This window comes from Callionymus lyra, chromosome 8, assembly GCF_982586985.1.
Source record: "Callionymus lyra chromosome 8, fCalLyr1.hap1.1, whole genome shotgun sequence".
Lineage (NCBI taxonomy): Eukaryota > Metazoa > Chordata > Actinopteri > Syngnathiformes > Callionymidae > Callionymus > Callionymus lyra.
Window position 1 is genome coordinate 25,655,115 of NC_141825.1, and position 16,276 is coordinate 25,671,390.

At 38.7% G+C, this 16,276-nt stretch overlaps 1 protein-coding gene and 1 non-coding gene across 2 annotated transcripts; both read left to right on the forward strand.

Annotated features, from left to right (window-relative positions):
- The first annotated feature begins 351 nt into the window (after positions 1-351).
- Positions 352-15,635, forward strand: LOC148074389 (eukaryotic translation initiation factor 4 gamma 2-like). Its single transcript, XM_087796705.1, has 21 exons — positions 352-462; positions 3,083-3,148; positions 4,072-4,197; positions 4,596-4,698; positions 4,852-4,983; positions 7,516-7,582; positions 7,655-7,806; positions 7,872-7,982; positions 8,248-8,430; positions 8,672-8,813; positions 9,021-9,092; positions 9,835-9,998; positions 10,060-10,173; positions 10,547-10,675; positions 11,188-11,292; positions 11,433-11,648; positions 13,195-13,453; positions 13,524-13,728; positions 13,799-14,007; positions 14,564-14,685; positions 14,751-15,635. The coding sequence occupies exons 7-21, from the start codon at positions 7,723-7,725 to the stop codon at positions 14,814-14,816; spliced, it is 2,181 nt and encodes a 726-aa protein (XP_087652831.1). The 5' UTR covers positions 352-462; positions 3,083-3,148; positions 4,072-4,197; positions 4,596-4,698; positions 4,852-4,983; positions 7,516-7,582; positions 7,655-7,722; the 3' UTR covers positions 14,817-15,635.
- Positions 10,291-10,472, forward strand: LOC148074390 (small nucleolar RNA SNORD97). Its single transcript, XR_015712300.1, has one exon. It is a non-coding gene; the product is annotated as a small nucleolar RNA SNORD97 (small nucleolar RNA).
- Positions 15,636-16,276: the final 641 nt, after the last annotated feature.

Sequence of the window (16,276 nt, forward strand, 5' to 3'; positions counted from 1 at the left end):
AGTCAGCGGGCAGTCCTGCTCCCCCAGCGAGCTCGGCAGCGAGGAGGACGATAGATGTTCGTGCGTTTATCTCTCGCTTCTACTGACTCCTGCTGGAAAAACCCCTTCTTTGACCCCATTTACTTCCCTTCAACAATCACACATTAAACTGAAGTTGCTTTCGTGAAAAGGTGAGGCGGCGGTTTGCACCGAGCTAGCGGCGATGTCTCAGCAGATTTAAATACAAGTAGAAAATGGCGTCGTCGCATCGCTTGCTCTGCTAACGTTAGCAACGGGTTCGTTCTTGACGTTTTTCTTAGTTTGTTTCCAACGTCAACAAGTCAATAATCGCCTCCTTCTTTTTCTTCTCAGTCCCCCCTTTTCCCCATCCCTCCCTATTCTTCTTATTCTTTTGAGTGTCCCTCATTGCCAAGCCGCCAAAGTGGAGAGTGTGATTGCAGAAGGGGGTGCTTCTCGTTTCAGGTGCGTTTCTACTGTCATCCTTTAGTGACCCTGAGAGGCTTGTGATCGTGAATCTTTTACAACAAGGCAGGATGTCAAAAGGAACAAAATGGCTGTCAGTTAGATGACAGTTAGATTTGTTTGTAGGAAAACAAAGGGATGAAGATAAATATGAGTCTAAACAAGAGAAGACGGTTTGTTGTTGTGGGTCATGAGGTCCATCCCTTATCTTGTGTGACATGTTGTTGGACAAAAACATTATGTTTGCAAAATTGTACACATTAATAATTGAAGATTATTTGAAAAAATGCATCATCCATATCAGAAAAAGTCACTGTAAACAAAATTCCAGAAATATTTTCCTGTAATAAATATTAGGAAATAAATTATTATTGAAACCTTAGAACCTTTTAAAACCTTAAACATTAGTAAATAAATGTAACTAATTGTTGACTAACCTCCTTTCATACCAAGTCTTAGTTTAGTTTGTAATTAGGTAGGTAGAACTTTGTTGTCAAATTGTTGGAAAGAACAAGAACAAATAATATAAAATAAATCGTTTGTTTCAATGGGGTAAATATTTGACATTAACGAATTAAAATTCAATTTCATGTCAGAAAAAGTCACTGTTAACAAGATTCCAGCGATAATTTCCTGTAATAAATATTAAAAAATAAATTATCATTGAAACCTTAGAACCTTTAAAACCTTAAACTTTAGTAAATAAATGTAACTAATATCTGACCAAACTCTTTTCATACCAAGTCTAAGTTTAGTTTTTTGTTAACCATTGTGTTGTCTCTGGGTCAAGGTGACCCGGTAGCCTCAGAAATACATATGCAGTTGCGGAGGCCGTTCACATAGACGCCACAAGGGTCTTGAAAGTCACAACTTGCTTAATATTTACCCCACTCCTGTGTTGTTGTCAGTATTATCTTGATCTTTAAAGTGTATATACTTTTTTGAGTATTGTTTTGTTTTTTTAAGCGCTTTGTGACCCTGGTCTGGAAAAGCGCTATATAAATAAATCTTACTTACTTACTTACATTTAAACCAAAAACAACGATGCAAATTGCCTTTTTTTTCTTTGGCCCATCAAAAAAAATGTAGCCACTTCAAGTGTAAAGGCTCACTTATTATCTACACACTTCGTGTCAACTAGGGGTGTCGATGTTTACAATTGTCTTCACATGTAACTGACGCTTCTAAGCGTTGTGTACCACAGAGATTTATCTCCACATACTATCTTTCTATCGCAGTCGCGCTGTTTAACCACAACAGTTCTGTCTCAATTCAAACGCCTCCCACCTGATCTCTTCCTGTAGTTGTCAACAGAAAAATGTTATTCTTCTGGACCCACTTTAAATGGGTACGAACTTATAGCTAATATAATGTATACATCACCGAATTAATACAGGGCTTAAAATCCTTACATTTTCTTTAAATGTTGACGATGTCTTCTAAGCCATATTTATTATTTCTGATTGTTCTTACTAACATCAATCTGATTTTATGCCGAAAACCGCACTTGAAAATGTATCCAATTGTTGCTTCAAAGCTGAGGTCTGTGTCACATATCACATGACCAAACGAACACGCCTCATTGGTCAAAAGCGTTGCGTCACTTGCAGGCCGAAATTAATGCTTGATTGAATTATTTTTTTTCAAACCTTTATGATTTTATATCTGTTAAACCAATATGTGTTGGTGATGATACCCCTAGTGTTAACCAGGTTACAAATACATAATATTTTTTTCATTATGTCTAATTGATTAGACAATTTGGAAGTGTCTTTTTATCCATCAGAACTATTTGCAAATCAAAAATGTATGAAAACTTTGTTTAAATCTTTTGACTTTAACTCATAAACCAGATGCGGACAAACATGTTATGCGTGACATCATTATCCAAAAATGTTCAGTTCCACATTTAAGAATTAAAGAACTCAAAAGCAGAAAATTCAGTTTTGCATTAAATGTTGCCTTTTATACTTTCATATCACAATTACTAAAACTACCAGTATTATACAAAATATACAACTTATACAATATAGACTGGTTTCGCATAAAAAATAATCTGTAAATTTGACAAGGTGAGGGAAGAAGCAAAACGTTAACAAGGCATAAAAGTTGATCATCCTTATTATTGTTAAAATTGACAAAGTGTCAACTTCAGAGTTGAGGTGAAAATAAGATCAGGCTTAAAACAATACAACTGAGAGACTAGTTTCTAAATGAAATGCAGATTATAATTTGGATTAAACGTTTTGCTAGCTGTCAACCAACCAATCATTGAAAAGATGAGGGAGAGTCTGTTGGGATTAAATTGACACGTACTGTTGTTAAGGTGTTTAATGAATAACTGTGTTTCTAATATTGACAATCTGTGAAGGCCTGAAATGCAAGAAAAGGCCTCCCTGGCCTTCATGGCTCGTCGCCATTATAAATAGACTGTTGCCTTTTAATAAACTTTGCCACATTTAAAGACAAGTATTATTAGTTAATTTGCCTTGACTGTGATATATTTCCAGAGAAACAGACTACAATGCAGAGAAGTAGCTCTGGTGACTAATGTAAATGACAACAATTGTGTTGAGCTCTGGCCACGGCCATATGACTAATGGTGTGTTTTGTCCTGCAGTGCTTCTTCGGGGGGAGGAGGTGGTAGGGGTGCACCTCAGCACTTTCCCAAGACTGTCTGCAACAGGTCTGCTAGCTTTGAATTCATGTACTCTTTCCTGTTTGAATCCTATAGTATCAAGAAAATGTGTCCAAGCTAGTTTTAAGATTGTCTTTTTATTCAAATCAATATTATCCAGTAACTTGTAATCATCTTTGTTTCTTTCTGAAATGAACAAGTCCTTGTATCATTATGGCCAACTTGACGACATCCCTCCCCCAGAATATTGCTCACTTAAATAGCTATTGATGTTGAACTCATTATGCTGTGAAACAGAACAGCAAAAGATGTTCGATAAAATCATGCTGGATTACAGATGCTCTCAAAAGAGGAGCCAGTTAAAAACAAACATTTAATATATGATCCATGTTCAAACAAGAACCTGTTTACTTGAGATGTTTATTAACAACGTGTAGCATCTTGATCCAGTTTTTAGCTCCTCATAGCGTTTCCACTTTGTGCTCATTCTTTTTCACAATCTTGGAAGTGAAATGATCCAAGTGCTTCACAAGCAAAATTAAATGGCGAAATTTTTAGTATTGTAGGATGTTTAAATAAAAGTTGATTCATTTAGTTTCTTATTCTATTTTTACATGTTTTCTTTTTTCTAGCTCCTGTTGATCAATGCATCGCTGTTATGCATCTAGTCCGTGTATTTGATTTAAATATTCTATTTAACTAATAATACTCGTTAGGAGGACATTAGGTTTTCAACTTCATTGTTTGTTCTTTTTTTTCAAACCTTTAGTAAAGTTTGTCAGTGAAAATATTAGTATTTTGTTTTTAATATTCATGCTAAAAGTGGCAAGGTTTGTTTTTAAATTAAATTATTTATAGTTTTTATAATGTTTTATGTGATCCAGAATTGATGTCGCCTTCCTATTATTTTCATCATGAAAGGGCTGTTTGTTTTTTCTTTAAAAAATAAAACTTTTTTTTCCCCCCAACAGCGAGTTCCTGGGGAAAACCCCAGGGCAAAACGCTCAGAGATGGGTTCCTTCACGAAGCACTAAACGAGATGCCAACTCCAGCAACGAAAAAGAACGACACGATGCAATCTTCAGGAAAGTGAGAGGGTAAGTCCTGAGTTCTGAGGTTTCTAATAAGTGATCGTCATTATAGGAAGCTGTTTTTAAAACATCTTAAACTTCATGCATTGTTTTGTGGAAAAAAAACTAACGAGGATCATCAATTGCTAGTTGTTTGCTCAAACACTTTGGAAAAGAGCTAAATGTAGTAACTAAAGGTTTAAAGTATCAATATTAATTGGTCATTAATTCATACTCAATATTTAGTGTTCTATCAAGTATTAAAAAGGTATGGGCATGATTTTCTTTTATATGATTTGGGGCACTGTTAAAAGGTCTGAATATATTAAGTTGATTTATTATTAACATGCCCTTATTGACGGTTATCTTGTCAGATAAAATGTTTCCCTGACTTCAGATTGAACTTTCTTTTGTTTGTTTTGCAGCATACTCAACAAACTCACACCTGACAAGTTTGACAAGCTATGCCTTGAGCTCCTGAATGTGGGCGTAGATTCAAAACTCGTCCTTAAAGGAATCATCTTGCTGGTGAGCGCATTCCACTCGATGGGAATCGATCTATTCTGGGCGAGCGCTGCTCTACGTGACTCGCACACACACACGCACACACACACACGCACGCACGCACGCACGCACACACACACACGCACAACATGATAAACGATCCCGTCTCTTTTCCAGATTGTAGACAAAGCCCTAGAAGAGCCGAAGTATAGCTCGCTCTATGCTCAGCTATGTCTGCGTTTGGCAGAGGACGCACCAAACTTTGACGGCCCTTCATCTGAGATCCAAACATCCCAAAAGCAGAGCACTGTAAGTTTTTAGTGGAATCCTTTATCATTTTAAATATTGACGCTTTTATTGGAATGTTTTTGTTTTTTCAACACTTGTGCGGCTTCAAGGTGCCTGAAAATAAACGTTTGTTCTTGAGATATGCCTGGTGTTGCCTCAGACACTACCCATGTATTTCTGCAACTTGGGAGGTCCTTCACCTTGACCCAGAGGCAACACAAGGGATACCTCAAACACATTTGTTTTCAGGGCCTTCAGGTCACCTTGACCCAGAGACAACACAAGGGATAAGCATCGAGTTATTTTTTTTTTTAATAATTAAATGTGCAGAATTATTAGGCAAATGAGTATTTTGACCACATCATGCTCTTTATGCATGTTGTCTTACTCCAGGTTGTATAGGCTCGAAAGCCTACTCCCAATTACGCATATCAGGTGATGTGCATCTCTGTAATGAGAAGGGGTGTGGTCTAATGACATCAACACCCTATATCAGGTGTGCATAATTATTAGGCAACTTCCTTTCCTTTGGCAAAATGGGTCAGAAGAGGGACTTGACAGGCTCTGAAAAGTCAAAAATAGTGAGATATCTTGCAGAGGGATGCAGCACTCTTAAAATTGCCAAGCTTCTGAAGCGTGATCATCGAACAATCAAGCGTTTCATTCAAAATAGTCAACAGGGTCGCAAAAAGCGTGTGGAAAAACCAAGGCGCAAAATAACTGCCCATGAACTGAGAAAAGTCAAGCATGCAGCTGCCAAGATGCCACTTGCCACCAGTTTTGCCATATTTCAGAGCTGCAACATCACTGGAGTGTCAAAAAGCACAAGGTGTGCAATACTCAGAGACATGGCCAAGGTAAGAAAGGCTGAAAAACGACCACCACTGAACAAGACACACAAGCTGAAACGTCTACTTGTAGACTGGGCCAAGAAATATCTCAAGACTGATTTTTCTAAGGTTTTATGGACTGATGAAATGAGAGTGAGTCTTGATGGGCCAGATGGATGGGCCCGTGGCTGGATCGGTAAAGGGCAGAGAGCTCCAGTCCGACTCAGACGCCAGCAAGGTGGAGGTGGGGTACTGGTATGGGCTGGTATCATCAAAGATGAGCTTGTGGGGCCTTTTCGGGTTGAGGATGGAGTCAAGCTCAACTCCCAGTCCTACTGCCAGTTTCTGGAAGACACCTTCTTCAAGCAGTGGTACAGGAAGAAGTCGGCATCCTTCAAGAAAAACATGATTTTCATGCAGGACAATGCTCCATCACACGCATCCAAGTACTCCACAGCGTGGCTGGCAAGAAAGGGTCTAAAAGAAGAAAAACTAATGACATGGCCTCCTTGTTCACCTGATCTGAACCCCATAGAGAACCTGTGGTCCCTCATCAAATGTCAGATTTACAAGGAGGGAAAACGGTACACCTCTCTGAACCGTGTCTGGGAGGCTGTGGTTGCTGCTGCACGCAATGTTGATCGTGAACAGATCAAAACACTGACAGAATCCATGGATGGCAGGCTTTTGAGTGTCCTTGCAAAGAAAGGTGGCTATATTGGTCACTGATTTGTTTTTGTTTTGTTTTTGAATGTCAGAAATGTATATTTGTGATTGTTGAACTGTTATATTGGTTTCCCTGGTGAAAATAAATAATTATAATGGGTATATATTTGTTTTTTGTTAAGTTGCCTAATAATTATGCACAGTAATAGTCACCTGCACACACAGATATCTTCCTAAAATAGCTAAAACTAAAAAAGCCCTGCTCCAACTTCCAAAAATATTCAGCTTTGATATTAATGAGTGTTTTGGGTTAATTAAGAGCATGGTTGCTGTTCAATAATAAAATTAATACTCAAAAATACAACTTGCCTAATATTTCTGCCCTGTAAATCCAATATTTGTTGAGTTTTTTATTTATTTAATCATTATTTCACTTTATCTTTGTGTTGAATGGATTTCTTTTCCATTTTGTTTTTAAATGGTTGAATTAAAAATATGAACATTTTTAAATATATTTTTAATATACAGTTTGATATTCCTATTCTAATAATTCTAAATAAATATACAATATTTTTCATTTGCAGATTCGATATAGAAATGGTGGCACTATTATACTAACATTTCTATATTTAAAAGGCTACAAATTAAGAAATATTAATTGAGAAAATGTATATTTGAATGAATAGAATTGGAATATTGAACTGAAAAAATAATTCATTTTGAAAATGTAACATTAAATTCAGTGATTTACAAATGATTGGATTCACTCATTCAATAAAAACAAAAACCTTCAATAGAGAAGTTATTCAATGACTTCTAAAGAATACAAATATTTTAACCCTTGTCAGGTCTTGACCGTGAGATAACATGAGGGTTTAATAAAAATTAAAAATTAAATAAAAAAAAAAAAAAGGATTTTCACATTTGAAAAGTTAAATTTAACAATTTAATATTCTGATGGAACTGATGTACTTTCATAAGGCGACTCATTGGATATGTGTATAATATTCTGTTGGAATATCAACAAAAAAGTCCTAATTTTTTATCCACTTTTCAGACCTTCAGACGACTTCTGATTTCCAAGCTTCAAGATGAATTTGAAAACCGTACCCGAAATGTTGAAAGTAAGCCTTCCGTGACCCCAAAGTGTGTTTTGTTGTTTTTCCCTCGTCTTCTAACTCGCTCTCCCCCTGCAGTCTATGACAAGCATGACAACCCTCTTACTGCGGAGGAGGAGGAGCAGCGAGCCATTGCCAAGATCAAGATGCTTGGCAACATCAAATTCATCGGGGAACTTGGCAAACTTGACCTCATCCATGAGTCTATCCTTCATAAGTGCATCAAAACAGTACGTCCTGGAAGCTGGACCTTGAATAAATCTCTTGCTTCATTTATAATGTATGTTTCCCACAGCTTCTGGAAAAGAAGAAGAGAGTCCAGCTCAAAGATATGGGGGAGGATCTTGAGTGCCTCTGTCAGATAATGAGAACCGTTGGGCCGAGACTCGACCATGAGAAAGCAAAGGCAAGTTCCAGCCAAATATTGAACTGAAATGGTTAAAAATAACATGAATTGTGCTCTACCAAGTGGGAAGTAGAGATAATTGATCTATATTCCCCTCAGCGTCTATTTAAAACGCATCCAGAGGGTCGACATGAGCCACTGAAGTGTTGTCTGCTTCTAACCGCTGCTAATTAACTGACGATTGTTTTTTCCGACACGTAGGAATTTGTCTTTCATTGAATGGGTTTTGGCAAGTCGCTAAATCAACGTCTCATTCCGTCAACAGTCTTTAATGGATCAGTACTTTGGCCGTATGCGAGCCTTAATGAACAACAAGGAGTTGCCTGCTCGGATCCGCTTCCTGCTGCAAGACACGGTGGAACTGCGAGAAAACAACTGGATCCCACGCAAGGCTTTCAATGACAACGGACCAAAGACGATTAACCAGATCCGTCAGGAGGCTGTGAAAGTGAGTCTTGTAATGAAGTTCTAGAACTACCTTCAGTGCATATGCTGTTGATAATGGGAGACCTCAAAGACCAAACATGCTTCTCAGTTCTAGTCTCTGAACCATAGATTTCAGCCTGAGCATTAGAATGCAAACATATATATTTTTTTAACGTCAGGCACCATCTTGGTGTTTTTAGGAGCGTTTGAAGTAATTGAGCAGATCAAGAGAGAAACGTGTTCATCTCATGATGCCTCTGCAGGATTTGGGTGTTTTCATTCCTGCACCCGCATCTCAAGGGATGAGAATGGACTTCTTCCTGGAAAGCCCCTTTATGCCCAACAGAATGAAACTGGACAGGGAGTCTCTGGGAGGATTGGCGGACATGTTCGGGCAGATGCCAGGTACAGATCTGAGGTGTCTTCTATTTATAACGGTAGCTTTTAGTGCTGGGCGATGATTTCTGTCATTTTAATATTGACGGTGTTTTGTCAAAAACCCATCGAACGTATGGTGTCGATATTCAACACTTTGAGTAGCTGAAGAACTTGATTTTTAGATCATGAGAATATTTTATTTCCAGTGTTGTAAACACTACATTGCCCTCTCAGAACAACGTCAGTTTGACACGGAGAAGATTAAACGACAAATGGACATTAAAAAAAAATCTACACAACGCAAATGTGAGTTGAATTACCATGTTCTTTTTGTCTTAATGTGTCTGTGCTGTCAACAATCAGTTTGACATGAGGTTGCACTTGTATTTCAATCAGGGCTGTAGTGATACACTTCACTCTCCAGACGATTCAATATGATAATAATGCGTAAGGATTATAGGGGACACTGAATTTAAGTGACTCCCTGTCAATGTTCCACTCTCTTTTGGTTGAGTTAATAGAACTGAAAACCAACATATGTCCAAACATCAACTGTTTCCTGTCGTCAAACATTGCTGGCAGCTCACAGTTTCATTGAAGCTTTAGCTGTGAAGGACTTCATGACTGCTGCCATCTAGCGGCTGTGAGTTTAATTGCAAACCAAAATGAATGCTGTGAATATTTACATGTTAATTGTTAATTAATAGTCGAGTTGATGCGTTTGAAAAACAGTTAATTACTGTAAATATAAATGAAACCAAAAAGATCATAAAATGTAATTATTTATAATATAACCCTTTAATTTCAATACATTATTGACGAATGAACTATTTATCTGTGCGTAACATCCAACAGGAAATGGTGTTTGAGGGGTTGATCCTTTCCGAAAATGTGTCCCTCAGAAAATGTTATTCTGGAGTGTAGTTGCAGTTACAGTCAATTCAATTGCTTGAATCCGGCCCTAATGGCTTGAAATGTTTGATCGTTTTGATTTACTGGTTAGTTAAAGCCGCTTTTAATCACTTCTCTTGCATCTTTACGCTCCAAGGCAGTGGTATCGGCACCGGACCCGGGGTTATTCAGGACAGGTACTCGCCCACCATGGGACGTCATCGCACCAACCAGCTCTTCAACGGCCACGCAGGCCACATAACTCCACCCGCTCAGGCGCAGTTTGACATCGGGCCCAAGTCTTTCGTCAAGTCCAACCAGGTAACGTCACATGACCACGTTCACGTGTGTCCTGGAGTCTTACTTCTGTGACCGGTCACAGGTTCAGAATCAACATTTCCTCAACCAGAACCAAAACCACCAGGCCCAGCAGGTGGTCCAGTCCAAGGACCTGCCTCCACGTTTCATCAAGAAAGGACAACTCAATGCAGATGAGGTTTGTGTTTTTTATATATATATATTATATATATATATTAAAAAAGAAAGGAAGTTAAAGAAGCAGAATCTGTCTGTACTCAGTTACGACCTTTTGGTTTCTGCTCTCCTTGCATTCATGCCAGTGATTATGAAAAGACGCGTTATTCTGAGGGACAAACCTTGCACCAGCTTCTACTCCATCTTCCTTCTCTTTGATCTCATCTTCTCTCCTCTCACTCTCCTCTCTCCTCTCCCTCTCCTCTTTCCTCTCACACTGGTTGCAGGTCCGATGATTGCGATTATGAGATATGATGGCGTGAAGGGGTGTCACCCGTCTCTGTGAATGGTCTTGTAGGTGAACGTAACTCTGGTTCTGTCTCCGCGGTCCACAGATCAGCCTGCGACCTGCGCAGTCATTCCTCCTCAACAAGAACCAGGTGCCCAAGCTCCAGCCTCAGATCCCCAACATGATGCCTCCAAGTGCTCAGCCCCCCCGCACTCAAACCCCTCCTCTGGGCCAAGTAAGCAACCAATACACCCTGACTGAACATGCATCTGAGTGAATGATTTCAGGAGAAAATGTAATTGCGATTTCAAATGTTTTCACCAATATTACGATTCATTATGTCATTTTTATCCATTTTTTCTCTAAATCATAAGGTGTGGATTCAGAATCCTACTCAAAATAAAAGGATACATTCAGATCACAGGCTTTTCTGACTACTGTAGGAATTCCCCAAGTCTTAGCTGGCTGTTACGACGGTGTAATCTTTATATGGATATATACTCGGTATGTACATTTAAGTACTATAGTCTGGTATTTCAACAAATTGATCAAAACATGACATTAAACATTTCTTTAATTTCTGTTCAATGAAGTAGAAAAGTATGAATAAGTTGCGTAAATGATGACAACTGATCATCTCTCTTCTCTTTTTCAATCTCTTAAAACATCTTGTTTGTTTACAGTTGAAAATTGCACTATTAAATTAACAAATGACAATTTTTTCATTTTTTCATTTCCTTTTTATAGCCTCCGCAGCTCGGTTTGAAAGCCAACCCTCCGCCTATTCAAGAAAAACCTCCAAAGACCATCAAGAAACCTCCACCTGCGAGGGAGGAGCTCATTAAGATGACGGTAAGATTACAAAAACCGGTGATGGATACTTGATCATGATTTGTATTTGGCATGTTCAAAACCCAAAAGTTCTTTTCAATGACCATGTTCAAATCTTTATATTTGTGCATGTTTTCACGTCTCTCTTCCTACAACATCAGGAGGCTGTCATGACGGAGTACTTCAACAGCAACAACCTGACGGAGGCCGTGTGTGGCGTGCGCGACATGAAGGCGCCCAAGCATTTCCTGCCGGAGATGCTGAGCAAGGTGATCGTGTGCTCCCTGGACCGCCCTGACGAGGACAAGGAGCACGCCAGCTCTCTGATCCACACCCTTCGCATCGAGGGACTCATCACTGGAGAAAACTTCATGCAGGTATTCGCTGTTCCTGCTGGAGATTTGACATTTCTCTGTTTCGTGGCCAAGTGATGTGAACTTCTATATTCCAGTGGTTTACGTACAGTTGAACAAAAGAGGACTAGTTTAATGTTTTAAAGCAGCTCTGGGTAGTTTTATGTTATTTACAAACAAAAACCAAGTTAAAGTGATGTTATTTACAAACAAAAACAAAGTTAAAGTGATGTTATTTACAAACAAAAACAAAGTTAAAGTTGTGTTATTTACAAACAAAAACAAAGTTAAAGTGATGTTATTTACAAACAAAAACAAAGTTAAAGTTATGTTATTTACAAACAAAAACAAAGTTAAAGTTGTGTTATTTACAAACAAAAACAAAGTTAAAGTTGTGTTATTTACAAACAAAAACAAAGTTAAAGTGATGTTATTTACAAACAAAAACAAAGTTAAAGTTGTGTTATTTACAAACAAAAACAAAGTTAAAGTGATGTTATTTACAAACAAAAACAAAGTTAAAGTTGTGTTATTTACAAACAAAAACAAAGTTAAAGTTATGTTATTTACAAGCAAAAACAAAGTTAAATGTATGTTATTTACAAACAAAAACAAAGTTAAAGTTATGTTGTTTACAAACAAAGTTAAAGTTATGTTATTTACAAACAAAAACAAAGTTAAAGTGATGTTATTTACAAACAAAAACAAAGTTAAAGTTATGTTATTTACAAACAAAAACAAAGTTAAAGTTATGTTATTTACAAACAAAGTTAAAGTTATGTTATTTACAAACAAAAACAAAGTTAAAGTTATGTTATTTACAAACAAAAACCAAGTTAAAGTTATGTTATTTTCAAAGCTGTCATATCATATTTCATTACAATGATTCATTACCTCATCAGTTTCATCTTTCATTCGTTAATGAAGTCTGGAAACACAACATTCATCAACTGCTAAACATTACCACTTTAGTCCACTGGTGTCGCTCGACTAAAAATTGCATAGAGCTGCTTTAAAAAAGAAAAAAAAAAGCTTTTTCATTAGTTCACTGTCAGGAGCCACAGTTTACCACTCAAAACACAGTTCTGCCCTTTCAGTTTCTTTAATCTATCGATAACTAGTTTTAAGGCGCTATACAAACAGACTTTATTATTATTATTATTATTATCGTACAGCTTGTCTGCCCTAACATAAACATCTTCAATTGAATGGTTCTTGGAAGCTTTTACAGGGCCAAAAATATGATCTTTGAATTGTTATACAGCTTTTTTGTCCTAGTTATTTTATTGTTTACATTTTAGGTGTTTTGTTAAAAAACATGTAAATATTCACAGCACCTGTTTGGACATATTTTGGTTTCAAAACAAATGAACGTAGTAACTACGTCATTACAAGGAACTGTGAAGATGGACTCTTCTGACTATTGGAAGTGTTTCAAAATAATCAAACAAGTTAAAATAAAAGTTTATTTTAACTTGTTTGATTATATAAGTCTAATTTCACAATAGTAAAAAAATGTTCTAAAATGTCCATTTTTTTTACTAATGTTTTAATTGTTTATATCTCACAGGCGTTCCTCAACGTCCTGGATCATTGCCCAAAGATCGAGTTGGACGTTCCGTTGGTCAAGTCATACCTCGCCCAGTTCGCAGCTCGCGCCGTGATCGCGGAGCTCGTGAGCGTCGCCGAGTTGGCTCACCCTCTGGAGAACGGAACCCATTTCCCTCTGTTCCTGCTCTGCCTGCAGCAGACGGCGAGGCTGAAGGACCGCGAGTGGCTCACCGACATCTTCCAACAGAGCAAAGTCAACATGCAGAAGATGCTTCCAGGTACGCCCGCCGTTCCCTCCGCCCTCTCCGGGTCCAAACACAAAACCATCTCCTCCTCATGTTGCTGCAGAGATCGATCAGAACAAGGACCGCATGCTGGAGATCCTGGAGGGAAAAGGTCTGAGCTTCCTGTTTCCACTCCTGAAGCTGGAGAAGGAGCTGCTGAAGCAGATCAAAGCAGACCCGTCTCCACAGTCCATCTACAAGTGGATCAAGGACAACATTTCTCCCAAACTTCACACCGACAAGGGTTTTGTCAACATTCTCATGACCAGGTGATTCAAACGATTCCCACGTTCCTTCGACGTTTCTCGTCGGGTTGATTTGACGACTCGTTCCTCTCAGTTTCCTGCAGTTCATCGCGCAGGAGCTGTGCATGGTGGAGGGCGACGAGCAGCTGTCCGCTCCCACCAAAGAGCAGCAGGACCAGGAGAAGCAGCTGCTGCTGGCCTTCAAACCCGTCATGCAGAAGTTCCTGCACGACCAGCCCCAGCTGCAGGTCAGCGCCCTCTACGCCCTGCAGGTGCACTGCAACACCAACGGGTTTCCAAAAGGTACCGTTTCTCACGAGACGCCCACAATTTGAATCGATCAATTGTTGAAAAAGATTTAGATAAAAGATTTAGTTTAACTGTTGACATGAGGACAATTTTTTTTAATTAGAACATTATGAGCACAAAGTTTTTCCCTTTAAAAGTTATCTGGATATAATTATTGTCCTGCCTGAGCTACTCTGTTCTGGATACATGTCTCTTTTTGTTGTTTGTTGTTAAAAAGAAACACAACTGTTGACAACAATGTAACACTCGGCTTCTAGCATCAGCCAAGATGAACGATTATTTTGTTAATATCAATGGGTGTGTTATATTAGTTATTGCAGTAGAATTGTAAAAGTTAGAAATTCTAAGAAAGGCTCATTAAAAAACAAGTCATTTTTAATGTATTAAATGACATCATGTTAAGAATAAAAAAGAAAACTGTCTCATTTAAGTTCTCTACCTAAGTGTGCAGAAACATACATTGTACATCAGGATATTTCCTCACACCTGCGTGAGACCGTCACAGGACGTTTGAACTAAGCCCCGCCCCCTCCTCCCTCCCCACCTGCAGGCATGCTGCTCCGCTACTTCGTCCACTTCTATGACATGGAGATCATAGAAGAAGAAGCCTTTCTCGCGTGGAAAGAAGACATCAGCCAAGAGTTCCCTGGGAAAGGAAAATCTTTATTCCAGGTGAGGAAAAACGACACGTTTGCACAAAAAAAAGACTTGAGGCGTGACCTCTGGGTTCGTTCCAGGTCAACCAGTGGCTCACCTGGCTGGAGACGGCCGAGGAGGAGGAGTCTGAGGAAGAGGCGGATTGAAGATCGCGTCACTCTCGTCGATTTAGCTCCGACACACGTCAGTCAAACCACGAGCATCCGCTTCTAGTCTTGCAAAACCTTCTCGAGGCGTCGAGAGTTGAGGCTCCAGACCAGGGTCACCTGTTGAGGCTCCAGACCAGGTTCACCTCTTTCTTTGCTTTCTTTAGGCGGCAAATGTTTGGCATCAGTTGACCTTGACTGGGTTCTTCAAAAGAGCTGCTGCATTTAAAGTATTAATCAGAAACTTCTAGTAACCCCCTGAAGTAAGCTTGCCAAACATTCTTTGAGTTATTAACCTCCTGAAGTCATCGTCTGCTTCTAGAGGATTAGTTTGACACGATCTGAAGTGCTCTTGATAGTCGCTCCTGATGAGCACCTTATCTTTCTCTCTCTGGCTTCAAAAGCATAGAAGTGTTACAAGAACTAATCATGACGCGTTTTTAAATCGCCTGCGTTTCTACCTCTTAGTTGGGCTTTTTTTTGTCACGCGGGGAAAAATGAAATCTACCCCCGTTTTAGTTTATTTTAATTTGTCCGTGACCTGGTCTCTGAAATAATGAATTGAAAGAAACGAAATCCTTTGCGTCGTCGACGCCAGAACGAGTTTGATTTTTATTGCTGTTCTGAGATGATCCGATGAGGGGAAAAAATCACGTGGTCCGGTCGTCGTTACATCCGTGAGATTCTCTAAAAGTATAACAAGAAACGTCAATCAAAGCTTGTGCTCGTGCGACATGTTTGTGTGTGAGGATGAACTTGTATCCACGATTATTGTGCGCCTCTATTGCTTTACTGTCAATAAAGTTAAGAACGCAAGAACCAACGCATTTATCGACTCGCTAACTCAACTGGTCTTTGTGGATTATTGTTGAGGATCTTCAACACACCGTCACTGACATGGTGTCGTCAGTGGAAAATGGACATGATGTGAAGTTTCAGTAGAAAATAACTATAGATTATAGAGAAGACTAGTGGAATTAGGTGTTATTAACCACTAACTTATTAATCACTAACTGAAGGGAGGGGAAATGATCTAAAGCCGGGCTGTCAAACTGGTCCAGGAAAGGGGCCGAGATGGTGCAGGTTTTTGTTCCAACCATTCAAGTACACATGAGTTAATGAATGAGGTGTCGGCTTAAACCATAGACGTAAATACATATATGTAATAGACATGTATACATAGACGCTGCTTCGACTGTAGACGGACGTGTATAAAGCGCCGCCATCTTGGTTCAGTGTCATCAGAGGCAGCATTAACAACTACAGTGAAGGAGATACTTATAGTACTTCTCTATCTTAAAATACTATTAATCACTGAATTCTGGAACGATTTTCAAACGGTTTGTTGCGTTCAAATCGTCATACATGTAGCTATGATACAGGCTGCTTGGATATTTTAAATATATAGTAAAGTATTCCTTCATGTCTGTCTATCTGGTCTGAGGTTTGAAGAACAAACC

What these genes read in the sequence shown, in the direction of transcription:
- LOC148074389 (XM_087796705.1), top strand. Translation starts at nt 7,723, where the DNA reads ATGCTTGGCAACATCAAATTCATCGGGGAACTTGGCAAACTTGACCTC. An exon ending in AAAATCTACACAACGCAAAT is followed by an intron (nt 9,093 to 9,834) that starts GTGAGTTGAATT and finishes TTACGCTCCAAG; the next exon opens with GCAGTGGTATCGGCACCGGA. An exon ending in GTCAACATTCTCATGACCAG is followed by an intron (nt 13,729 to 13,798) that starts GTGATTCAAACG and finishes CGTTCCTCTCAG; the next exon opens with TTTCCTGCAGTTCATCGCGC.